Source organism: Halichoeres trimaculatus, unplaced genomic scaffold (assembly GCF_033239565.1).
Source record: "Halichoeres trimaculatus isolate MK-OKI-2021-1 unplaced genomic scaffold, fHalTri1.1 fHalTri1_scaffold_20, whole genome shotgun sequence".
NCBI lineage: Eukaryota > Metazoa > Chordata > Actinopteri > Labriformes > Labridae > Halichoeres > Halichoeres trimaculatus.
The window spans coordinates 19,042,969-19,069,820 of record NW_027437198.1 but is presented as its reverse complement, the minus strand read 5'-3'; the positions used below and the strand labels follow the sequence as shown (position 1 = coordinate 19,069,820).

The 26,852-nt window shown below is 40.6% G+C and overlaps 1 protein-coding gene across 4 annotated transcripts in view; it reads left to right on the top strand.

Moving 5' to 3' along the window:
* Positions 1 to 2,248: 2,248 nt before the first annotated feature.
* Positions 2,249 to 26,852, top strand: part of arhgap44a (Rho GTPase activating protein 44a) — a 42,108-nt gene continuing 17,504 nt past the window's right edge. For 3 of the 4 annotated variants that reach the window (XM_074696158.1, XM_074696156.1, XM_074696157.1), the window contains exons 1-10: positions 2,249 to 2,582; positions 20,088 to 20,127; positions 22,050 to 22,169; positions 22,288 to 22,364; positions 22,485 to 22,596; positions 22,787 to 22,863; positions 22,988 to 23,102; positions 23,250 to 23,318; positions 24,571 to 24,652; positions 25,033 to 25,160. In XM_074696158.1, coding sequence (XP_074552259.1) covers positions 2,530 to 2,582; positions 20,088 to 20,127; positions 22,050 to 22,169; positions 22,288 to 22,364; positions 22,485 to 22,596; positions 22,787 to 22,863; positions 22,988 to 23,102; positions 23,250 to 23,318; positions 24,571 to 24,652; positions 25,033 to 25,160 — 873 coding nt within the window. In that variant the 5' untranslated portion in view covers positions 2,249 to 2,529. The remainder of the gene's footprint in view (positions 2,583 to 20,087; positions 20,128 to 22,049; positions 22,170 to 22,287; positions 22,365 to 22,484; positions 22,597 to 22,786; positions 22,864 to 22,987; positions 23,103 to 23,249; positions 23,319 to 24,570; positions 24,653 to 25,032; positions 25,161 to 26,852) is intronic. The other variant, XM_074696159.1, reaches the window with a different exon arrangement.

Genomic DNA, 26,852 nt, shown 5'->3' with positions numbered 1-26,852 from the left:
TGGTGGAGTGGCAGGGCCTCAAACACCAAGGTCTGCGAATAACTTCCCCCTGAAAGGCCCCCACATTTCTTGGCAGACATAGGGACGTGGGTGTGTGGAGCAGGGAGTCTTAAAGAAACAGCAGCTTAAAATGACTGACACCCAAAATAAGGGTTCTCTGATACACCAGTTTAAGAAAATAGAGATTTTTAGAAACCGTACATCATGCAAAGTGACTAGGGTGTACCAGAAGGGCAGTAAAAAGCCTAAAAACAGGATAAAAGAAAGTGTTGTCTGGTTCAAAATCTTGCAAAGAAAGCACATGCAGCCTGTCGCAACAGCCCATGTAGTTGAATTTCACATGATCCCCCCTCTGGTTAAATGAAAATATCGTCTTGGCTTCCCCACTTGACACACCCCTGTTATGAAAAAAAAAATCTTGAATGCTGTTAAAAAAAAAACAACACTTGCACACTGGGAGTGTCGTAATTGGCTGAAGTAACCAAGCTTACTGTCTGTCCAGAAATGCCCAGAAATAACCAAAACATCAAAATACTGACATACATGCGTTAAAGGTCCCATATTATGCAAAAATCACTGTATTAAGTCTTTTAGTGCAATTTGTGGGTCTTTGGCTTTCCTCCCAGTCCACAAAATGTGATATTAAATGACAAAACCTGTACTTAGTAGTGCATGTAAAATCCTGACCTAAAATGAGCTGTTTGGATTTTTGGGATTTGCCGACGTCATCGATTTTTTTTTTTTTTTTTTTACCCAATCAGTAGCAAGTCTGACCTGATTGGTCCACCAGAGCAGTTCCCCCCCCCCCCCCCCCCCCCCCCCCCCCCTCCCCGCCCACTCCTCCCGCTGCAGCGGGGAAGAGAATACTTCAGTTGAAGGGCTACCACTGCTCTGTTTATTTCTGTAAACAGCCACATAGTTCCATACACAAGCTTCCCATGTCGGAAAAAGACAAGACTAAGTGGCTAGAGTTCATTTATCAAGGAAATGTGCCAGCTAGAGTCAGTACAACTGTGCATGTGTGTGCTAGTCACTTTACGGCTGACTGCTTTTCCAACTTTGGACAGTACAACAGAGGGCTAGTGAATAGACTGGTCCTGAATCCAGGCGCATTACCAACCATCTGCCAACAAACCTCGGACCCTGGAAATGTGAGTATTTTAATGCTGTGTGCTGTGGAGCAGATGTAAGAACTTTTCCTCAGCGTCCCCCCTGTCTCTGTGTTAGCTTCGGGATGCTAACTTTAGCTGCCTGTTGTTTTAGCCTGTAATGTTACGGTAAACGAGCTTCGCTGTTTTCTAAACATTGTGCACTCGGAGCTCGTGGCGCTGCTCTCAGTGACGCGGAAGAGCGGGGCGGTATCAGCGGTGGCTCAATTACATATGAAGGCCACGCCCACTAAATTAGACCGTTCTGAACAGGGGGGCTACGAGAGCCTGGAAACAATGCTGCTGTGCTTGATTTATTGGCTTTTTGGACCAAACATGATACTACCATTTCATGAGGACATCAATGATCCATTATCCATATTTAACTGCAGAAAAGGAGCATAAAATGGGGCCTGTAAAGCCCAGAAGTGATGACTGACCAGGGTGGTTCATATAAAGGTATAAAAGGTGAAATTTTTGAGGGAAATCCTTAGACTCTACCGTTAAAACAAGGGCTGGTTTGCATCAGTTCAAAATGGCCTAAGACGCAAAACTGTTTTAAAAAAATGAAATGAACATATTTCAACGTGTCTGTAACTTATTTTCTAAGTGGCGTCCTTTTTTTGCAAAACTTTTCACTTTAGATGCATTTGCTTGTAAAGGCCAGTAGATGGCGACATTAGTCAAGCTGATTCACATATGAAGCCTGGTCATTCGACACTCCCAAATTTGAAGGGGGCATCATGAGAGGGAATAACAAGGAATGCCATATGAATTTAAATAAAAGCAATATATGACATAAATTTCTCAAATGCTCATTTTAAGGCCTGCAACGACTGTTGGAAACTATATTTGTTATAATGAAAGACGAAGCCCCTCATTCTGGCGTATTGTTGTCCTTACTTTTATAGGAGCAACTTTAAAAATGTTATTGTGCTGTGATTTGTTATCAAAATCAATCCTTATAAATTAGATTTTATTAAGAAACAAAATGACATCATATAGTCGGATTTGTTCGAATATGCCTCCAAGTATACCGGCAAGATTGGCTTTTTAAGGCATTCTTCTGGAAGTACTACATTTCCCAGACTGCACTGGTGCGCAGCCGCTACATGTCACTGCTGTCGCTCTGCCCGTGAGTGCCCGCGGTGAATTGGTTCAGCATCCCTGTGCAGGCAGTGGGGCAAATGTAGATGTAAAAAATTCCTTTGAAAATATGTAATCGTGGAATATAAGTTTACGGCCTCCGCAGCTTACGATGAGGGGAGGACGACATGGAGGATCGGATTTTGTGTTGCGCCTGTGTGGAGCACGGACCCTTACATTGCAAGAAATAATGCGGAATATTTCCCCCTGTAGGTGTTAACGCAGAAAATACAAGATGAAGAAGCAATTCAATCGGATGCGTCAGCTCGCCAACCAAACAGTTGGAAGGTAAGCGATCCCTTTTGGTGCGTTATAGCCACTCACCGGGCAAAGTGAAAGGAAGAGAAACCCCCTGAATGGCCCCATTAAGATGCGAGTCATACCCATGCAAATGTGATTAATGATTGATGTGATTAGCCTAAATGCAAGGGGGAGACAATGGTCACTGTAACTGTATGTATACAGGGGAACAAAAGACTACTCCATGTTTAAAACGCCTTTGGTGCTCCTACGCGTAATGTCCATTGGAACAGCTACCGCAGCGTGTAGGCGCATTGCCCCAGTCCAACCTGCCCACGGAAATCCATTAAATATAGACAATCACAGACTCCACACAGACACGAGCCCCCCTTTTAAGATAAGGTGCCGCCCATGGAGCATGAAAACAAGCGTTTGGGAAGATAGGGAGAGATTAAATTTACCTCCTGTCACAGAACCTGTCAATAGGTGAACGTGATGCAGACGGATGCGGTGTTGGCTGCGACGTGAGGGAAAATGGAAAAAGGCGCAATGTTTTCATTACGCAGTAATATCAGCTGTGAGGAGGGAAGCACCTCCTAGGCGTGGGTTATCAAGTGCATGCATTCCTGAAGGTCGCATTGGGCACCTGGTGTTTATCTTATTGACTTTTAGTTTTATTTAAGGGATTTTTTTTAAACTTCACTCTAAAATGTAACACTTTATCCAGTTGTAGTTCCTTAAACAGATGCAAAAACCTAAATCAGGAGTCAGCGTGGAAGGGATTCCAGCTCTCTTTGTATATGTCCTGTGCTTACCCCTGCAAGTCATGGTTCTGGAATCCCCTCCCACCTGCAGAAATAGATGCTGTGACCTTTTACACTGGTCCTATAGGGGTTATGACAGTTCCCCACACCCTGTTAGTTCACCTCACAGGGAGGCTGAGCAGCTTGTCATGCAGTGCCAGGCAAGGAGGTGTTCTCTGCTCTTTAAGGAGGGGGATTAGGGCCAGGTGGCGTGTGGGTCATGATCATTACAAAGCTACGTGCATGTCATGCTCTAAGGAGGCAAGGAAGAGGACACACCTTGCAGACCACGTTTGAGCTATCAGTGTGGATCTGCTTGCCTTTTCCATCTCCAATCCATCTCTATGTGACTCATTAGTGCGTGTGTGGGTGGGATTCTGGATGAGTGTGTAGGCAGGCGGGCTGTCTTTGGCGGCACAGTCTTATTTGAAAGCTCTTTCCACATGTAATCCATGCCGGTTTGGTGGGTATAAAACCACCTCACTCTCATTTGTTTTCTCAAGCTGTCTGTTTTAGGAGCAACAGAAACCTGCTGAAGTGGTCTGCGTGATCTAGAGACATAATGAACAACAGCATTTCCTCTAATATCCCAGCCCCCTGCAAGGGTCTCCACTCCCAAGACCCTCAAATAGAAATTCACAACCATCCATTTTCTCAACAGCTTCATGCAGGATTTATTCACTTTCCCTTGGTTTGGGGTTCAAGAATGGAAGTAAATGATATAACCTTCTGAGGACCTTGACCAGTGTCAAACAGGATTCTGATGATGAAAGTTAGAAAAGAAGAGAATAGCTTAAGCTGCAGCAGTCTGAGCATTATGGACCATCTGGGTGAATTAAACTTCAAGACGAAAGCAAGACTGCACAGAGCTCTCCTGGAATGAAAATGAACAGTATGTTGTGCCTGAAAGCAACACTTCTTGGTCCTGCAGTTTGTCTCATCTTGATAAAATTATACATAATCACGGTGGCAAAAGGTACTTCTGGTAAAATGGCGCATCAAAGGTGTTTTTGTTGTGCTAAGAAAATGCATTGGCTGGAGGAGTATGTGCTACCGAAAGGTCGGCGTGCTGCTCTTGTTTCTTACATCGTGTTTTTTCAGCTTCATTGCTTTCAAGTTAAAGGTGCTGCTGTGAGGATTCAAGTGGATCTTTCTCATTCCTGCACCTTTACCATTTAGGACACCGATTTTCCCTGCATGGCAGCATGTTGGGGAGTATGCATACATTACAGATTTACATGCAAATCTGTGTTGATCCACGTGTCCTTGCACGCATATTCTTTGCTGTGCTGTAAGTGCAGGGCCATAGATGAGGTTTGATAAATGTGTTTACATATTTTGATTAATGATGCCTCTTTAAACTCCAGCAAGTAATTTTCAGTAATGAAACAGACTGAAATTCATTCTGATTCATTTTTATGACATCCAAAAGTGATTAAGACCATTAGAAGCAAGACTGAGGATTTATATTATGTTGTTGTCAAAGCACAAACTAGTGCTGAGGGCTAAGCAGCTCGAAAGAACAGCCTTTCTTATATCGTTCATGTTAAAATTTAACAACAAATATGCTTTAATGCATGTCGAAATTGGACATTTGGCAGTTGGAAATTTTTATTGTCAGAAAACACTAATTTTATTTATTTATTTTATTTTATTTTTTTTGCCATAAAAAAACAAAAAGTCAGAAAACACGACTAAATCATGAATATGTTGAGAGGAGGGCACCAGAATGACAAGACAGAAGCTTTAATCGATTCTGTCATTGTTCAGTTTTAAATTTAAACTGCAAAAGATGAACTGATAATTTATGATTTTTTTTTTCCTCTGTGGAAGATGGAAAAAAAGTGAATGAAAAAAGTTTGGCTCCAATTTTGCATCACCTTTCTTAGATTGTCTACCATGTTAAAGATGAAATTTATCTTTTCTTATCACATCACGACATCCATATGTGTTTTAGTTAGTCCCATAACTGACCACAGGGACCCCAAGTGTTGCAGACAAGGGTGTGTCAGCTGGGTGGCTCTGCCCCCCTCTATAGTGAACCAGCCCAAACTCCCAAATCTAAAACCGTAATATTAAAAGTAGGGCCTGCAGGAATTTTTGTTGCTTGTTGGTAAAAACAAATTCAAACTGGGCTCCTCTTCCTTGGCTCAGTGCCAGCGGCAGCACATGCCCACAGTTTCTGACCCGACTACGTATACACACTAACTAGCCCAGCAACTACCTGTAGCATTGTGTTTCTATGTGGAAAAGGCTTGAGAGCCATGCACCTGACTTGGTATGTTAGCGCAAGCTAATCACAGGTATTTGTCACATACCTGGTTAGCAGAAAGCCAAATTGTGTCGCTCTTTGTCCCAAGTTGCTCTCCAAGTTGCTCTCCAAGTGCCTAAAAGAGGGTGAAAGTCAAGTCAAGCTTCACCCTCGTTCAGTAAACTGCTTAATCTGTTTCGCATTTCATTTCACGTGGTTGGGTTTTTGTTTCTTTTTGCTATGTCTGTTATCAGAGCTGCTTGGGATAGCTTCTTTCGACCGCTAATCAGCCCACAAGGTCACTTACACACAGGCCGTGCTGTGATTGGCTGATGTATCCATGTTTACTCTCCGCCAGAAATTTCCAGAAATAACCAAAACATTAACAAACAGGCTGAGGAGGGGGTTTAAGGCAGACACAGACACTGACACACATGGATAGAGTTACAGAAGTGATGATTGAAAAAAAAAAAAAACGTCTTTGGTCACTTCAGTCAAAAATAGTCACACACTCCTGGCTGGAGACAGACACCGTTCTTCATGAAAATGGTGTAATGCTTCTGTCCTAATATGGCTAACACAAATAAACTTCTTATATTGCTGTCTTTAAAGAAAGAGTTAAATGGCAACACAGGTGCTGATCACAGCACATCCCATAGGAAGTAATCATGCTTTTCATTTGAAGGACCATTTTTTGTCTTGTGTTGTGCATCAAAGGGCTAGTGGTATATAATGGCAAATATATGAAATAAATCTATTTTGTGGTTCATAGTTCTACTCCATCTAGTTGGTTTTATATACATACTTCTGCTGACTCAAGACTCAGCTGGAGCTCAACTGACTCGTGGAGCAAGAGACACTCTGCTGGCTTGAGCAGTTGACCTTTTGTAACCCTCAGAGTCCCAGAGGAGCTGTTAATACCACAGACCAGTCCTCAGCTTCTTCAAGGCAGCCCTACAAATCCATAAGAAGCACTCTGCCATGAACACCGTATGACTTTGATAACGAGAACTAGCGTGGGAGGGAAAGTGTGTGTGTGTGTATGTATGTGTGTGTGTGTTTGTGTGTGTGAGTGTGTGAGTGTAGGAAGTCTTTTCTGCATTGACAGCATTAACATGTGTCTTATATGTGAGATGGAGATTGAAGGTTGTTTCAGTGGGGGGTTGGCGGTCAGGTGTGCTGTGTCAGCATCCCTCTGCCTCTCCAAGGCTGCTGCTGCTGCTGCTGCTGCTGCTACCTCTGCTGCTGCTTCTTGCCTGGGTGGGACCCCTATCATGTGACCTCCTGCTTGACCAATCACCTCTTAAGAGCAAGACTTCATACTGGAGGATGCAGCCATGCATACTGTACAGCGGAGAGAAGAGATGTGTTGTGGTGGATTAGGAGAGACAGGAGGGTGTGAACGCTCTGAAACGATGTGAGGGAAATCATGTCTGGGGTTGTGTTCTTTTCTTTTCTTTTGTGGCTTGTTTTGCTCACATTAGATTACATTTATTTAGAATCCTGCTTTAAATTGGATCTCTTTTTCCAGACCCCCTCCATAGGTTTCACTTTCTGTTTCTTTCTGCCCTCACACAGCAAACAAGCTCGGGAAAGATTACTGTGGTTCAGCAAGCTCTCACCCTCCATTTCTTTTGACCTATTTCTTTATTCCCAACTCACTGCCCAATTTAGGTCTAGGACAGCCTGCTCAAGGAGTCCATGATGCAAGTCTGTAAGGCTTGATACCATCTAATAAGAGAACACCACACATTACAGGGAGGTTGGAGACAAGGCAGTGCTTCCTCCCAAATCTCCACTCTGCATCATTCACCTGTATGACACTCACTTACATGTAATAGCATTCTTCCTTTAGCCTCAGGGGCAGGCTTTATCTCACCACTCTAGATGCAATTATAGGAAAACGTCAGCCATTTGTGGGATGGCAGAAGCCTTTTCTTCCCCACATAGTGCACTCACTTAGTTTTGCTTTCTCTTCCATCTGAGATGGTGACGCAAGAAGTGAACAACTGAGCTCACACACTGGCCTTGTGGTGACAAAGGATTCATACAAAGACTTAATGAGTGTGGGACATATAGAAAAACACAAAAGGCCTAACGCCAACATCAGGGATGGACATGTTTTCTTGTACTGAAGTGATGAGTATGTATGTAGGAGCCTTTTATACCAATGTCATCATAAAAACTAGGGATGGGTATTGATAAGATCTTATTGGTACCACTGCACTTATAGATTCTGCTTATTTATCTGATTCTTTATCAATTGGGTCATCAATTCCTCTGGTGATTTTTTGCTGTGATTGTCAACAACATTTTATTGAGTTTATAAGTGAATAGATATGAAATTGGTCACTGGATCTGGATAGCTTTGAACGTAAATATATAGACATAAGTAAGAAATAAGTGTCACTTGACTATGATGTACTGTTTGGTTATATGTAATATAGTGTCTTAAATTGGTTATAGCAATTGTTTAAGTTGTTTGGAACCTTTCCGTAATTAAGAAGCCACCTCTAAGCCTGAACATAACTTTTCTTGCCTCTGCCTGGAAGCATTTTGACTCAGTCTTTTTTACACAGAATAACTGAAATGTTTCTGTGATGAAAGTCGAAATTCTATTCTGAAGCCGAAGTTTTACCCATGTAAGCTAGCATACAATAGCAATGAAATTTCCTGTATTTGTTGGCATCAAGCTAGCGCTATTTTGTTTGTATCATTTTTGGGGAATATGGAGATTTATACCATGTTGAATGTGTTGAGGAATCTTTTGTAAGGAAACCTGACTCAGAGTTTTCTTGGGAAACTGTTATCGTACTGCTAAGCTAAGATTGCTGTGGCAGACTAGTCGACGTAAGGTCCAGCAGCTCTGGCGTAGTGTAAAGAATCAATAAGGGAATTATTAAGCATAAATGTGTTGTTGATGGATTGAAACATTTCTTATTGATTCTCAACAGGAACCAGTTTTTGATGCCCATCCCTACATGTATGCATATCTGAACATTTAAATCTGCTTTGCTTACTTTTACATTCAGCTCAGTGTTTGCACATGTGCACCTCTTGAGAAGAATGCATGCAGGACAATTTAACAGCATATGGTTGCTGACAGGAAACATGAGATGCAGGAGGCGATCCTGTTGAATGCCATTGCAGCTATCCTCCCCACTGCTCTCTGTCTCTGTCCTCCTCCTCCTCCTCGTTGCCGTTATTTGCTGGCTGGCAGATGAGGACGGAGCATTGGAGTCTCACAGTGAGTGGCCTTCACAGGGCAGGTGAATCACTGCTCCTCTGGGCTCAACTTTTGTGTAGTTTTCAGGCTGACCACATTGTCCAATCTTGTACGCACTCAGCGTATTTATTAGTATTTTTGTAATCTAAGGCCACTGCCGCAGAATGAAGTTTAAACAGTTTTGAGTCATCAGCAATGAGTCACAACTTGTGTAAAACATCTTTATTTGCTACTGAGGGCTACAATCAGAAGTCCACGTTAGTGACCCTCCCATAACCCTGTCGGTGCCTCTCAGAGACAGCAGACTAATTCGAGTTAGTGATAAAGAGCCTTTGTCAAAGGGCCATTTTGGCCATCAAAAGAGAGATGATGTAATATCTGACAGAAGCGCTGCCTTTCCCTGTCACTGATTCTCACAAAAGACTTTCCTCTTAAAGGGACCCTGACTCTGTGGTTCACTGAAAATTAAACACTATACAAGCTCACATCTTATGAGCAAAGAAACCACACTACACTTGTTTGCAGTAAGATGTACTTTGTAGACCCTGCTGATCTCATGCCTATTAGAGAGGGTTTGATTGCAGCAATGGTGGTGTGAAGGTAGACCTCGTATGTTGCTCATCATCTTATTCCCAACAGGAAGTGACCTCAGGGCCCGACTGAAATACACCAAATGAATCACATGCAGTCTAAACTGTGGGAGTTTATGATAGAAGCGGATGCCATTACCATTGTTTTGAGCTTTTCAGCCTTTGAAAAAATACACTTTCGATTTTTGAAGTTCCGATTTAACATATTATGTAGTTGAAAAATGTAGTTATCTGAAATAAGAGCTGTAAAATTATTCCTTCTGTGGGTGTTTTCCATGCTGTAGAAATGCATTGAAACAATAAGTCAATTTTATTCCCACCAGACTATTCACAAACAAGCAGCATGATGTTTTACATAGACTAACTATTAGGGATGGGGCAATATTTTTTACTCAGGATTCAATTCAATTAGGATTTTTGCGGTGCCGATTCAATTGAAATTGAGATTCTTCAGTATTTACAATTTTTGCGGATCTTAGTTTGCCTTTTTAACGCTAGATCATTGGAAAAACTAGGTGATGAGGATAGTGTCTACGGACTATATCAGGAGTCATATTTTTCCATAAAATGCTCATCAACTGGCAGGGCACTATTTTGCAGTGAACTGCTACAACCCTGTGGATGAAGCACTCGAGGGTGCACGTCTTACATTAAATGCGCTCTCTCTCATCATAAAATGTGGGAGCCTCTGATGATCATTAATAGTTGCAAAGGCATCTGTATTTGATATGGTTTACCCGTTATGAGGAACAGAAGTTACTAGGTAAAATTAAACATGTATAAGTAAGTATTGGGTTCATTTGGGAGGTTCATTTTTTGAGAAGGCCTCTGCAGCTGTTCTTCTTCTTTTCTACCCATAAATGATGCAGCTTGCATTGATCACAATAAACAAAGTTTTTGACACTACTTTGATTGTGAATTCAGCTGGATTGTTTTTGCTACACAGCATGGGGACTATTTAATCTAAGAGATTTAAATTTTAGGCGAGATAAATGCCAAAGTGTTGAGAAACATTTGCTGCCTGTGTAGCTGTAACATTACACATGGATTGAGACTTGCAAAACCCCAAAATTCAAAAATGTAAGATGACATAAAGACATAAACATAAAGGGTGTGCCTTGAAGCGGTAATTCATGTTCTCTGTGAAAGTTTACCAGATGTGGACTTCTTCTTCACATTAATTTCCTGCAGGCTCTATGCTGAAGCGTGTGATGCTGCACTCAAGACAAGGCAGATATTGTGCATTCTCTCTGCTTTTTTAATCAGATATGTAAATGAGTTTGAGTTAATTGCAGATTTGTTTGTCTAGTCTGAATGTGCCACACTAAAAACTAGCTTCAGATGTTAGTCACAAATCACCAGCAGTTCCCAGGTAATACTGAATCATTGTGAATAATGCTTAAATCATGGTGACAGACCACACTGGTGAAGCAGTGCAGCAATTATGAAACCAAAAGTCAAGAGCACAAAGTATGTTTGTTGCATTTATTTGTTTTCAATATCAATTGCTAAGAATTTCTGTGTGTCTTTGATATAGGCTCTGAAACTATTTTGAAATACAAAATTGGCAGATGTTTGTGCTTTGGCCACAAAAGCATAACCACCTTGAGTCCTAAGACCTGTGAGATGGATCTAGGGATGGGTACTGAATCAGGTACTTTTATAAGTACCAACCAAATTCTGTCTGTAGTACCATGTACCCATTACGTAAAATCAGACGGTACCATGTTTCGGTCACCAAACGCATCCTTGCAACCTCGGGGAAAGTAGAACAGTAGGCAATTTTCAATGCTGGACATGAAAACAGCATTTCACATTTATATGTTGACAAATTAATGTATTAAATTGACTTTTTATATTTAAACAAATAATTTTTTTAACAACATAAACACATAAAAGTATGGAAAATTAATACTGTTAAAAACCGTTACCAATTGCCAGGCACCGGGCATGGGTACCGTTTTAAAGATGGATCGCAGGGGAGGTGGGTTGGACCTTAGGGTGTGAGCTGGCAAGTAAAGATGACCTTTTGGCATGGAATTATCAGAAATAGACGAAACAAAAAGAATCAACCCATCAAAGGAAAAGAAAAAAACATGTAATTTTCCTGTCTTTTCCTCAAATCAGCCATGTTTGATTTTCAAAAACTGAGCAGAAAAGTTAAAGAAGTGATTTAGAGTGTGATGTTTGGATATTCCAGTGTCAAAAAAAACTCCTGTTACTGGACTTTGTTTGCTTACACTACACCATCATTGTTAGGTCCTCTCCTGGACATCTGGCACCATTCAGGTGCAGCCTGTGCTTGGTAGTGTAAAAAGGCAGTTAAGTAACAGAATAGAGTGCATCTTGTGGAGATTATTCACCATGAATAAAGTTATTAGAGATAACTCACTGCTTGTGTTTCAAGTCAAACATTGCTGAAGCTGCAGGCTCCCTCCCTCTCTCTTCTCTCTGGCTCCTTTTACGTTCACTCCCTCTCTGGACATGTGCGTGTTTTGTGTGTTGGCGTGCACGCTCGTGTGCATGTGTGTGTACACTCCTCACAGTTATTCTTGCATACTTAACAGAACTGTGACCTAGTTTGCTGGACAACTACAGTAAGTGGGTTTCTCTGTTTTAGTAACCTTGTATCCCATCAGCCCCTCCGCCTTGTCATTTGGGAGGAAACTGAGTGGGCCCCTTGATGCGTCTGCACGGGAAAGGTCTGCAGGATAAAAAAAGAGCATCAAATGAAGGAATATTCAGAGAGCATGAACACGGCTGTGGGTTTTTTTCACATTCATGTGTTTGTGGCTGTGTGTGTGTGTGTGACTGACTAGATCTCATGCCAGCGCTAGAGGCTGTGCAGTGCCCTGCTGAGGCCCAGGGCCACCATTCTGCTCCACTACCCTCCCCTCGCAGCACAGGAGCTAGCATGTAGCACAGCTCTTCCAGGCTTCAGAGTAGGCACTTTCATTAGCATGCTAGGAGTGTACGCAAACAAGAGCCCGACCGCTCTCTGTTTTTTTTACAGGATCTCAGGTAGACCTGTAGAGTCTGAGCGTAAGAGCCAACAGCTGGCTGGCTTATATCACAATATGTTAGAGTCCAGGGATGGTGCTTGAATCTCATTGTGATTATGTCCACATGAATTATGCATGCTTTCATAAACCATGCACATTGCTTAGAGGCTGAGCATGATGGTGTCCAACATTAACAGATCTCAAGACGGAAATATTTATTTAAAAAGTTATTTTTGTACAAGATGTGCAAATGAGTGGTCAGTGTGGTGTTTTGTGCACATTTTATCTCAAGCTTTATTGAAGTACAGTGACCTGGAACATCTGAGGTCCATGGGAAAATATGCACAATAAAATTGCGTTTCTCTTTGGCCAGCTGTGAATACACAGGCCCAGATGTCTTCAACAGACCCAGACCCACCCTCTTACCAACACCCTGCAAATGTTGTTCAAAGTCTGAACGTTTATCAGGTCTAATTTTGACAGCAAATTATGATTTAGTCTTAGTCTTTTGAATAACACACCATTTAGTTTGAGTCATATTTTAGTCATCTAAAACCTAAGCCTCAATCTAATGAAGTTGACTGAACAGCATACGAGTTTTAGTCTTTGTCTAGTCTCAAATCTTTCGGTCTAAGTCTAGTTTAGGTGGACTAAATACTATAAAGGTTTGAGTCTAGGTCTATTCTCAAGCCTTTCAGTCTTAGTCTAGATTACATAGACTTAACAGCATATAAATTTTAGTCTTAGTGTAGTCTCAAGCCTTTCAGTCTTAGTCTAGTTTATGTGGACTAAATACCATTAAAGTTTAAGTCTTAGTCTAGTCTCAAGTCATTAAGTCTTAGTCTGGGGGCTAAATACCATACAACTTTTAGTCTTAGTCTAGTCTCAAATCTTCTAGTGTAAGTCAAGTTTAAGTGGGCTGAATACCGTAGGAGTGTTAGTCTGAGTCTAGTCTCAAGCCTTTCGGGCTCTATCTAAATCTAGCTGAGGATGACAAACTGTGTGAAGTTCTGCAAACTCGCCTCAGTTCTCCAGTGTAACTGCTGCTGAGGGACTGCAGACAAACACTTTTACCTGTTAAGTTATCTGGCGTTGCATCATACTTTTATGGTATTTCAATACTTTATTCTTATGTTTAACTAATACACAATTCATAAACTTGGACGATGGTTTGCAGGCAGCGTTGTATTTTCTCTTACATCTTGCCGTTCCCCGTTTCATCCCCTCCATCCCACAGCTCGTCTTGATGACAAAGTTACTAAGTTTGTCACATGAGGTGGCGTCGGACTGTAATGTTTTTCTTTCTTTGTTTCTCACCTATTCCACGCCACCCTTGCTCTTCTTACAGTCCATATTGTGTTTCTGCCATTGACCATTTAAAGGTTTGTGTTCATTCTTATGATCCTCTGACAAGTACTGCGACGTGTTGTCAAGGTAACGACCAACTGCGTACGAGAAAAAAAAAGAGCAGGGACAGCGCTATCAGCTTCTGTGATACATATCAACCTATTGCCATGCAGAGCCTCCATCCCCACATTTTCGACTCGTCTTTATTCGTTGATTAAAGTTTCTGTTATATTTCATCACAGTCTTCGTCATCATGTCTGACTTTTTATTTAGGTTTTATTTAGTTTTCATCTATGAAAAGTTTTGTTGACAAATATTTTTCATCATAGTCAACAACAATAACACTGCAGTTTATCTCTTTGTGTGAATATTGTTTCAACTAGTGAATCCTCCTTCAGGCCTTGTAGTCCTTCATATTTGCACTGCCTCTTTAGTCTGCTTTTAATTTGAAGGAACATGTAAGAAAAGCTTACAGTGTCTTATCTGTTGCTCTGAGAGCTGATGACAACTTTACAATAATCCGGATATTTATAGAAGTGTGAATGTGCCTGTATGTCTGTGTGAGCGACTGCATGTTTGTATTAAGTCATCATCAGGTAAAGGGATGCCTGCGAAGTGGCAGATGGTTGGCACAAACCTCGCAAAGCCCCCCTCCCCCTCCATGAACACACCACCCACACGGCTGCTCACTCTCCCACGTGTTTGCTTTCCTCCAAAGACTCATTCTGCACATTATTTGCTGAGATTAATTTCTCTGCTCGCCACCAAAACCTCACAGCTTTACATCAGGTTCTCTCCAAGCCAAGCAACCTGAGCACCCTCCGTGTTTGAGGGAATGCAGAGCTATTTCTCCCCTGGTGTCTTCACAAGCTGATTATGTCCGATGCAGCGCTTTCCTTAAAGGAAATGCCACTGCCAAAAAAACAAACAAGCTCAAAGAACAAGGCGCTCTGCTGTCTTTGAAGATAGGCTCCAAATCTTTTGAAGTCTGGATCATAATGGCCACATCAGTTTTGGTCAGTGAGAGAGCCAGATGCCTGGGCTTGAATGTTCATATCCTTGTTTTGAACAGCAAATACTCAGACCAAAGTGTCTCTTTCATACAACCTTTCAGTGGCTCTGTTATTTCAATCCTTCAGTGGAAACCTCAGATTGTATAACACAAAGTAGACACAGCCATATGGCAAGATGAACAACTCAAACAGAGTGTTCTTACTGTCGCTATCATTTATTTTTTGAGTTTTAAGTGACTGTATGTGGGATAGAGGATGGAGCTTGGGATAAGGTTGGGGTTTCTAAGATGATTTAAACATTACGATAGCTGTCACTTGTAGGATTGGGTACCTTTCACAATTGGTATTGGTACTCAACCGCACCAATTTTCTGTACTTTTTTGTGTGTTAATGTGGTACTAAATAGTAATTTGTTTAACCCCTTGATGCCTGTTGTCGCAAATTTGCGAGATACCTTCAGGTCTTGATGAAGCTGAAATGACCTTTGTTTCTCATTATTACCAATTTATTCATATTCTACACAAACCAAAGATGGTATCAGATCCTCTATGTTACAATATATTGGTTAGGGGATTAACTTCTCATGTTTATATACAATATAACTTAGTTATAACTATTGTGTGTACTATACTCAAATTTACCATCTACACTTCAAATAACATCTGTAAGAGTGCAAAATATAATAATAAGGGGATGAAAATAAAATCTTAAAATTTTTCAATTTAAATGTTACTCTTCAATATATAAACTTGCAAAGCTGTGTTCATATCCAGCATGAAAAATCACCCACTCTTCCACTCTCTCACAGTCACAGTGATGCATTGAGGTACCTTAACATCGTACCATTTGATTTTATGTGAATCTATACATGGTACCTCAGATAGAATTAGGTCGGTACCTATAAAAGTACCTAATCATTATGATCATTAGAATTTTAACAAGTGATGCATCCAAGAAATATATTACAGAGACTTTACACAGGTAAATTAAACATTATCTCTTTGACTAGCAAGCTCTGAAGAAACGTATCAGTCAAACTTACTGTTTGTATTTTAAAGTGTCTTTCACCTTCAGACTAAGGGTGGAATGATGATCAGTTTTAGAACAGTATTGGAGACGATATTTAACATTATCTACATTTGTATCTACACTTTATTTTAAAGATCACATATAAAGTGAATTTATTTTCAAAATACACAACTTTGACTGTGCTGCTATCTCCTGTAATGCCTTGTCCACAACACTATCTGATTGGTTAAATGTTACAGGGCTGTGTGTCATAACTGTGCTGAAAGTGCAACTGGTTGACTGTCAGCTCCCTGTATATAGTGTAAAGCTGGGGTCTGCCATCTGCAGCTCTGGATGCAGATATTTTCTCTGATTGCACATCACATGAGTCAGAGAAAACATTATACCGTCAGGAAAGCAGTAATTTTTCCAGTTTATAAACAAAGACTGCAAATGAAGTATTTAAATTTGAAAAAAAAAAGTTTTTTTTTACAAAACAAATCCTGATACTTATGTGGATTGATTTTTCTCCCACCATTTACATAAGCAGTTCAGATTTATTTTTGGAATACATAATGTTCAGTATTGGTCAACTTGGATTCAGTTGATGTAAGAAAACCATCACACTTTCTTGACTTTATAACATATGCTGTTGTCAGGAATTTGAGCTTCTACTGCTCTTGGACAGACACCCCCTGGTTCTTTAGGATTTCCAAAACTTGGACCTAGCGTCATCAACCAATCAGCCTCTCTACATCCTCATCACTGCTCGAGCTCCTCTTCCATCTGCACTCACTTTTTCGCCCCATTGGGGTCCTTTCACTGCCATATTCTCCCAAGGGACGTTCAACCAAGCCAATCTAAAGCCAGATCGACTGTGACAAGTTCACAGCTGCGTTGCACATCTTCAGGGTACAGGCTAAACATGGGTAAACATGTCGTCTTCCTCCTCAGGTCCTTTACAGAACATGGAGAGAATTTTAGATGCTCCGAGGGTGTTGTAGCAAAACTGAGCCAAACTTTTGTGCCCTGCTTGGGTTATTTTTATCCCCCTTTTGTCATGTAATCAGCAATCTGCGATCACACTTACTCTCACATATCATGCCAGAAATCCCCCACCCCGCTGTCATTTTCTCTCTCCAAGACGTGTGTGCACTCACACACTTCCTGAGTTTGCCCTCCTACTTCAGTGAGCAAAGCAGTTTCCAAGAGACTGGCTGTGATTAGATCCATTGGTTCATAATTTGACCCAGTTCCCATGGCTTCATGCTTACATCTTGGCACTGAGACCAGGGATGCTACTGACTGACATTGTTAGCTTTCTGTTCCTGGCAGCAATGTATGGAACATGTAAACACGACATGTCAACATTCACGGACACACTCCAGCAACATTTGCTTTCAGCCTCTGTGATGGTTTTCAACAAGATGGGCAACACGGGGACACAGCTCGCTCTGTGTCTGAACGACTTAGTGATGAGAAAAACTGGAAACAGCATTTTAGTTTTGTGCCTGTGATGCATTTCTGTCCCACTGATGAATAATGGAGCACAATGCAAGGTCTATTCCATTCTCTTGCTCAAAAGTGAGATAAATTTAGACTGAGTTTTTCAATATAATGACACAAAGAAAGCTATTATTCCAAATCAGTGTGGGCATTATTTGGGCACAATTGCAGGAAGAGGTTGTGCAGACAGGAAGGGAAAGAGCGGAGAGAGCGTGCACAATTGGATGGTTGCTGGGGGTCTGGTTTCGAGGTCAGGCTGTCTGTCTTGGCAGTGCCTCCCTTGCCAGTCCACGGCAGGAAGTACATGTTATCCTCGGCTCTGATTAGTCCTGTTCGGCCTTCAATTGTTATTTTAGATGTGCTGTGCCCAAGTTTTGTTCTAAGAAAACCTGGAAAATAACTTTTAAATGGATAGTAAACTGGAAAAGCACTTAGACAGGGCAGACCTCCGCCAAACTTATTGTGATTGTCACGCAACACTTTAGTCCTACTTAAATGTTATACTCCCTTTCAGCAGACTGTCTGCTACAATTTGGTGTTAGTTGCAGGTTTGTACGATAATTTCTTCCCTGACAGTGTTGAAAATTATGACGACCCAGAACATATTTCATATTCCAGATCTCAGTATCCAGAATATTGCCAGGATCTGGACCATATTTTCACATCTGGCAGAAATTATGGTGATCTTGTCTTGTATTGTTTTGCAAAGTAATCCGACCATATATGGTGGAGTTATATAAACATACGGTGAGAACGGCCCTATCTCACAATAATAAAGAATCTTTTAAAAGAATCCAGGATCTAGACAGTGATACGGATCACCTCCAAAATTTAATGATATATTCCTCATCCTATTTTGAACATTTCCTGAAAATTTCATCTAGATCTGTTTGTTACTTTTTGAGTTATGTTTTTCACAGACAAACAGACAGACAAACTACCAAAAGCATAACCTCCTTGGCGGAGGTAATGAGGACTCAGTTGATCCACTTTACCTTTTCTTCAATAACTTCAAAAAGCATCTTAAGCCCTGTTGGGAAATCCCCACACTGTTAAAGAAGCTAAGTCTCGAACTTTAAGCTGTGCAAACTGAGCTGACACCATACATTCATGATATCCTGTGGTTGGCTTTTTTCTGAGCTTATGGCTCATTCAGGACTCTGGATGAGTGGTTTTATCTGCCTCAGCGGCAGTGAAGCTCTGCCCTTTCCTTCAGTCTTTGGCTAAGTCCCCAGTCTGCTGGATTCTCAGAGGGGTGTGATGCTCCTCAGTGTGAACTGGCGTATTTGAATTTCTTACCCTTTGCTCACTGCTGCATGTCCCACTTGCTTGGCCCCTACAGATGATGGGATGTCACAGTGAATTGATTGCTTGATCATGAACTTGTTACAGATTGCTCTTGTGTATTGTCTAACATTGTGACTCAGTGCCGTCGTTATGAACACATGCACACCCTCGGATGAGGAATGCTCCGAAGGGACAGGTGAACAGATGTAGCCAACCCATGTGGGAGTACTGCCGCCTTGATGATGAGCCAGAAAATATCTGTGAATGAGTCCACAACCAATGCAAGACAACTAGGGCTTTGTCCTTACTCATTTTGGCAAAGGCGTGCTGATTTGATAACACATTCGGATGCATGTGGGACAGCTTCAAACCACAGGGTCAGGACATGTGCACAAGTTCTTAGAATAATGTATATAAAGTGAGATCTCTGCCTTTTTTTAAAGGGACTGTGAGGAGTTTTAAGTGATGTTGTAAAAAGCCCTGTTCCCACCAAGCAGACCAGTTTGGTTCGTCTCAGCATGGCGCGCATTTTGTGGCGTTTCCACTGACTTGTCCCAGGACAGATCCCCAAATAACCAAGACAAGCTGTCCCACTTTTTGAGAGCCTTTCGTATGGGTGCCAGACAGAACCGATCCACTCCGATTGCAGTTTGTATCAAAGAGCTACATGCCAATCACAAAGAGGACAAAATGCTGGATGTCTTCCATCGTAGCTCTTTGTTTACTGTGTCATGTTTTTCTTCTTTGTTGGATTTATTAGCAGGTTAAACTGTGTCGCGCTGCTACGATCACGCTATTATCTAACAGATGTGGCTTTCAGCATCGGGACTGTCACATGTGGCAAACTGAGCATTTTGCTGTGAAAACGCAAACGGGATCAGGCTTAACTGTACTAAACCGTGCCAAACCGTACTGAACCGAACCAAACTGCTTGGTGGAAACACGGCTAAAGTCTCCCTTCTAGATATATGCCTGATCGTAAGCCACACTAAAATGAGATTATCAGCACCAATGTAGGTTATTTCAAAATGCTGCTTTGTTGCTACTTTCTCTATGAGAACACCACATTGGCTGATGAAGTTTAGAAGTGAAGAGATAGATCAGTTTTTTTCTGCTCAGAAACAATTTCTGTGATTAATTTTGTAGTGATGGTAGACACAGGAGCCTAACTGTTAGACAGAAAAAGGACAGAAGAGCAGAAGAAAGCTAAACAGGAGAGCGAAACAGCCCGAGCTAAAGGCTAAAACAAGCGCTAAAGCGTTTGTGATAATGTTTATTCACGCCCACAGTCAGCAGTTGTTCTGCAGTGGTCTGTTCAAACTTCAGAGTCTATCAAAAATGAAGAGTGAGGTTACGTTAGCTCTGCTTGGTAGATGACTGGCAGGATATAATCGGGATTCACTAAGATTTCTAGAAACAAATGTATGCTGTCACTGATGCACAGTCATGTTCAGAGATGTTTTCACCAGCTAACGATCATGCCTGGAGTTTCTAACGCTTTCACACTTTTATCTTCACAGAGCAGAAAAAACAGAGGTGCTGAGCGAGGACCTTCTACAGGTGAGAAAGCATATCTGTGTGTGTCTCTGTGTGTGTGGTATGATCAGAAAAGACAAGCCTGACACCTGCAAATGACAGTCTCTCAGCAGTTGGTCCTTCCATTAGTCATGCTGTGTTAGATTAATAGGTGTAAAGAATTTCATTTTGATGCCTGTTAGAGTATCATCACTGGTTCCAGTGTGATTTCTAGGTTCCAGTATGTATTTGATTCAGTGAGTTATTGCTCGTCTGTAAAGAAGTTATACTAAAAACAAGCTTTATTTGCTTCTTAATATAGATATGTGTTGACGGATTAGGCAAGTCTGGGATTTTTAAATTATTTAGTAAAGCTAATTCATTATTTAAAGCTCCTGGGAGGAGTTAATAGCTGGTTATGAAACAGACTGGAATTAATAGTGATGCATCTTAATGCCCTACACATTCAAACAAAACTAGTACTAACAAGGTCAGTTATTGCTACGTAGCTTTTTGTACGTTTTTCTTGTCATTGTTGCGGGGTAGGTGCCAAGAAAGGCAATTAACAGCTTTTTGTCTTACATCAATATAAATAATTTGACAGTTAACAAACAGCAGCATGTTTTTCCCTCTTTTGTCAGAAATATCTACTCAGACATTCTTGCACGTAACTCGAGCAGCAAAGAGATGAGATGTACCACTCTGTCCACAGGGGCTGCCAAATCCAGAGCAATAAAGTTGAGGATGTTTGAGTTCAGTCCCCTGTTACTTGAAAGCAAAAGATGACTGATTCTAAAAGAGTCTCACTTTTCCTCTGATGCTGCCTCATTTCAAAGTGAAATGAGATTATCAGCAGAAAGATTGGTTAGTTTGATATTCTGTTAGTCTCTGTGCCCAAGTCTTATTTAGTCATTATTCAGGGCTTTGCTCCTTTAAAGAGAAAAATTACTTTCAGAGGAATTTATAAAAGCTATAAAGGCACGTCAAAGCTTCACTGCTCTTTGAAGACAACAGAGTAAAACCATATGTGTGTGTGTGTGTGTGTGTGTGTGTGTGTGTGTGTGTGTGTGTGTGTGTGTGTGTGTGTGTGTGTGTGTGTGTGTGTGTGTGTGTGTGTGTGTTTGTTATTCTGAAACACATCATGAGCGATCAGGTCATTTAGCTCTACTCAACAACAGGAGTCAATTTTTGTGATATCAGCTGTTTGTGGCAAAGTTTCAACAGATGATTGATATGCATGCCTGCATTGACTTTATTTTCAATTATTATCGAATGATAAATATATATCTATGAAAGCATATTGATGCCACACTTGGAATAAAGGATCTGTATCATGTTACAAAGTGCAAAATTTGATTTTGGAGACAAAAGTTTTTTTCACGTTTTTACATACTTTCACATTGCACAAAATACAAAGAAGTTGTATTGTAAACTTTTCTTGACAATAACAATGAAGCCTACAATTTATCATGTTATAATTTATTACCTGATAAGTTTTTATTGTTATAACTATATAGTTTAACTTGTTTTTGAATGAGGTTAAAAGATAACAGATAGCCAAGTTGAGGAATATGACCCATTCACACCATTTAATTGAATTCTACCCTATGGTGGGATTGAGACGCAGCAAAATTGTGCTGAAAAATAATCTTGACATACTGTGATATACAGATGTGAATTTCATGTTATAACATGAATAGTAAAGAAAAGTATCAAAAATTGAAAAAAAAGAAAAAATATTTAATTACATCAAATATATTGTTTGAACTGGAAAAGTTTTACACCATGATATAAAAAGTCCTGTGTTTTTTTTCATCCTGGAGTGGCAGCAATTGGCTTCCATAAATACAAAAAAAAAACCTAACAAACAAAAAAAATACATAAAAGAACTCACACTTTTGTGTTAGTGTGGATATACTTGAGGAACTCAGTTGTTTGTATCTGTCTGTCTTTGTGCATGGGTCCAGGTGGAGAAGCGTCTGGATCTGGTCAAGCAGGTGACACACAGCACTCACAAGAAGCTGACTGCCTGCCTGCAGGGTCAGCAGAGCACTGACATGGAGAAAAGATCCGTCAAGTCACCTTCCGTGAGTAACTGCGTCAATCATTCTATAAGACTCTGACAACTGATACGAAGACACATGATGCTGCTTATTGTTCTCAATATGTTACGAGTCTGGTAACACAACTTCTCTCCACTATCAGAAAAAACTTCCACTCACGATGTTGGCACAATGTATGGTGGAAGGGGCTGCAGTGCTGGGGGATGACTCCCTCCTGGGGTAAGTCCCTGTGCTTTACACTCATAATCATTTTACCATTGATTTAACTATTGATCTCCTCTCTTTTCTAATTACCTTTGGGTATATTTCATTGCATGTGATTCTACATTAACCAAACAGTAAGATGCTGAAGATGTGTGGAGAGACAGAGGAGAAGTTGGCCCAGGAGCTCATCCAGTTTGAGTTCCAGATAGAAAGAGATGTGGTGGAGCCCCTTTACGTGCTAGCTGAGGTGAGCCGACACTGCTCTTACTTAACCCGCCAATTACAGCCTAACACCTCTCTGAATTAAGAAACAGCTTTTCGTTTTAATTAGCATAGAGCTACAAGCAGAACCAGGTCTCCATTTACATAAAACTGCTGCACTTTTGTTCCCAGGGCCGACTTTAATCCTCTGCTTGTTCTTTTTCTCTTTTTTTAAGGTTGACATTCCCAACATCCAGAAACAACGGAAGCACTTAGCAAAACTTGTCTTGGACATGGACTCTGCTCGTACAAGGTGCACACAAGAAAAAGCTGCTTTTCTTTTTCTTTTTTTTTAATCGTCAAAATAGAAGCTGGGGATTTTAATGCATAGTGTGTGAGCATGGCAAACTCAATTATTCTCAACCCTTCACCCATAGATTTCAGCAATCGTCTAAGTCCTCCAGTCACCCGAGCACACTGCAGCCAGGTGCCAAGTCTGAGTCCCTCAGAGAGGAGATGGAGGAGTCAGCCAATCGAATGGAGATCTGTCGAGTGCGTTAACACTCAAATATTCATCCTGAAACTCCTTAGCTCTCTGTTTGGTTTAATACCCTCCTGCATGTATTAGTCACAATGTTGTTGTGATATTTTGGGGTTCTGCTTCTCATCGGTTGATTCCTCTGATACTTTCTGTTTCAGGATCAGCTGTCGGCAGATATGTACAGTTTTGTGGCCAAAGAAATAGACTATGCAAACTACTTCCAGACAGTGAGTATATTTATTCTTCAAATTTGGGATGTGAAGTTCACTGGAATCAGATTCAGACAAGGGGGGTGTCCCTTGTCTGACCCCCTTACTGCGTGTTATATTAAACTGGGCATACGTGCATACGCACTTTGGTAGTGTGCATTCAGTATTAAGCTATTCTGGGGAGCCTGACAGAACCAATATAAACATGTAGCTATATAACAGGCAGAACAGGGATAGAGTTGGATCTTCTTCTGTCTTGAGGAGCTAGAAGTGAACGCTGAGTGAACTCGTGAGAAGTTTTAGAGAGCTGCTGTGTTGTTGAATGTGTTCATTTCTGACTGAAAGATAACATCTTCGACCTCCATGTACCCATTGATGTGTGTTCAAAGACAACAACATGAGTAAAAATTGAAATATTTGGGAATATTTACTTGAAAATACGAAAATTGTGTTATCAACCAAAAATGTCACGGACCCCCTGCAGTACCTCCAAGGACCCCTTAGGGGTCTCTGACCCCCTGTTGAAGACCTCTGATTTACTGCATCAGACGTTGTCTTCCAATTTATTGTTTTGGGCCTTATTGACTAAGTCTTACTGTCTCATGTTTAGTCACTGAAATGATCAGATCAGGTCCTTTTCAGGTCCCTGACCTCTACATGACTTTTGTTCACTATGTGCACTATATCTGATTATTCCTTGAGACAGTTTCAGCATTACCCTTAGACTCTGTTATTTGTGTTTCACTTGTATTGAACACATAAACAGTCTCACAATTCAATACTCCTGAAAAAAAATCATTTTTATTTATTTATTCAATCAATTATTTATTTATTTATTTATTTATTTATTTATTTATTAACCTTTTTGAGTCACTCTTGAAGTGGTTATTCAATTTTTTGCTAAAATAATGAGATTAATGGTTTTGTTTGCTTTGAACTGTCAAAATGAGTCATATTTCATCTTAATAGCGTCAAAGGGTGAAATGTTGTTGGTCTGTTCTGTGAGGGCGTTTTAATGATACTTTAATCCTGTTAGTCAAAGAAGATCTGAATAATCAAGATAAATAGAGCTGATAAATAAAAAAAGTTAGACACAAATTAAGGTGTGCAGACACTCTTAATGCCACCCTACATAAATCAGTGTTCCAGTTCTGTTTTGTTTTGTAATGGTTTATGGTTATGTTAACAATCTAAATGAACTGACCTGATTGTATAAGACACACGTGCAGGATTGTTTGTAATAACCTATTCCCCTGATCCTCTCCTATAGCTGATAGAAACTCAAGCGGAATATCACAGGAAGTCATTAGAGATTCTTCACAGTATCCTGCCCCAGATTAAAGCTCACCAAGGTGAGTCATCCAGTGTGTGTGGGTGAGAGGGAGTATGTGTGTGAGACAGATCTGCTCTGATACTGCACCTGGAGCATTATCGAGAGAACAAGTAACAAAGTTAATAGCCCTGACGTGTCACATAACAATCTTGTTAAGCTGTAATTATCTGCCTTTATATTTAAACATTAGCTACTTAACAGGTGTTGAACCAAACATTGTCCTTAAGCATTATAATTTCACATGGAAAAAAGGTTCAGAGAATATTTTAATAAATCTCAAATTCACAGTTAAAGCAGTCAGGGATTAGTGTTTTGCAGTCGCTGGTTTGAAGAGAAGAAGAGATTTGTGTAGGTTTGTTTGTGTCCGAGTGTGATTCAAGCTGTTGTTTTGGGTTGCAGAGGCGTGGGTGGAGAAACCATCGTTCGGCAAGTCTTTGGAGGAGCACCTGAATATTAGCGGGAGAGAGATTGCCTTCCCCATCGAAGCCTGTGTCACCATGCTGCTGGAGTGTGGCATGCAAGAGGAGGTACGGGGCGCACACACGCACTAACACAGACACAGAGATACCACTCGAAGGTAACACACTGAAATGACAAAGTGTGCTGGTATTGAAAGAGCAAATTGCAGATTAAATGTTTTAAAACATTAATATTAAACTTGTCTGAGAATGGCTGCAGAATTAGTTTGTCCTTGTGGCTGTTTTCATGAACGCTGCAAAGGCTGCTGTTTGTTTTTCAAGATCACATCACAACATAAGGGAATATGGAAACTCACTCTCAGCTGAATTTAAAAGACAGTATCAGGAAACTGTCAGTGTGCCTGAGAAGCCAAAGGATGTATACAAACCTGTTCACAAATTATGCTCTAAACTTTTATAAAAATTACATATCTTTAACTTTTACTTGTAACAATTACAGTCGTGTTCTTAGTTATACCTGAACTCCTTCACTCAGCCTCCATTCCTCTGTAGCCTTCAGTACACCTGCCATGTGAGCACCACTGTAAATCCTGCACATTGTTCAGATTTTAAGAACATAGGAATGCATTTCCCACTCATTGTAAGTGACTCTTTTGCCAGATAAGTGCCAGCCTTCGCAGGTGAGAGTAACTCCTCCTGCAGACTGAGGTGCATCCTTAATTTATCCTCTTGTCACAGCAAAAAAAAAAAAGTTAAAAAGCTTCTCCTTTCTTTCTGTGTATTGCTTTTAAAAAAGGCTAATGGCTCTTCCTTTCACTTCTGACTGACAGTATCCTGCTGTCTTTTTAGCTTCTACCATCAGTTAACTTACATTCATATTTGTCTTTTTCACCTTAATAATTTAAATTTTCAATTTTAAAACCTTCACAACTAAGAAATAATTCTGCCATCAGATAGTGCATACAACGAAAATAGCAATTCATTTCATTTTATTTAACCAGACTGTATATATGTTTGCTTATTTATTTATTTAGTTTGTTTTCTGTAAATATGATCTTGACGCTGTAGCACTTTTGTGCCTCATTTCTTAAAACCAGAGGTTGCTGCTTGATCTCCAAGAGCAGAGCTGCTGTATATCCCCTGAATCAATGACCAGATTAAAACTGACTTTATCTTAATTTGTCAGACTGGAAGGCTTTCACTGGCTCTAATCTTCGTGACCTTTAAAGTAAGATTTCATTGAATTTTGAAAAGACAGAAAAGACAAGTCTTGAGACCTTTGCTTTTAGAAAATAGGCTGTTTGAAGGGCTGTTATAAAAACAGCTGCAAAAGTTTCATTTATGCTTGTCAGACCCATGTTTTGATTAGTGTACCAAATATTATTAAGTATTGATCAATATGATTTAATATGTTTGTTGCTAATGAGATTAAAACTGTGAATCTTTAGTCCCTTTTCCGGCATTTTTTGGTGTTTCCACTGACTAATGCCAGGACAGATCCCAAAATAACTGAGATGGACTATCCCACTTTTTGGGACCCTTCTGTTGGGGTGCCAAACTACACCGATCTGATCCTAGAAGGTGGAGCTACAACCATATAAAACATGGGCATAGTCTTTGTGACGTCACCTGTCTGTTCCTGCTATCATAAAATGAAGCTATATTTGATATGACACGGTCCTTGGGCTTCCTTTCTAACAGCTATAAGGCGCCCGTTCGTCAGATGAGCCGAGCTTTGTCTGTGATTGGACAATCAAATGAGTCTAATATCTTCTAAACCCCTGAGTTAGAAAAAAATTC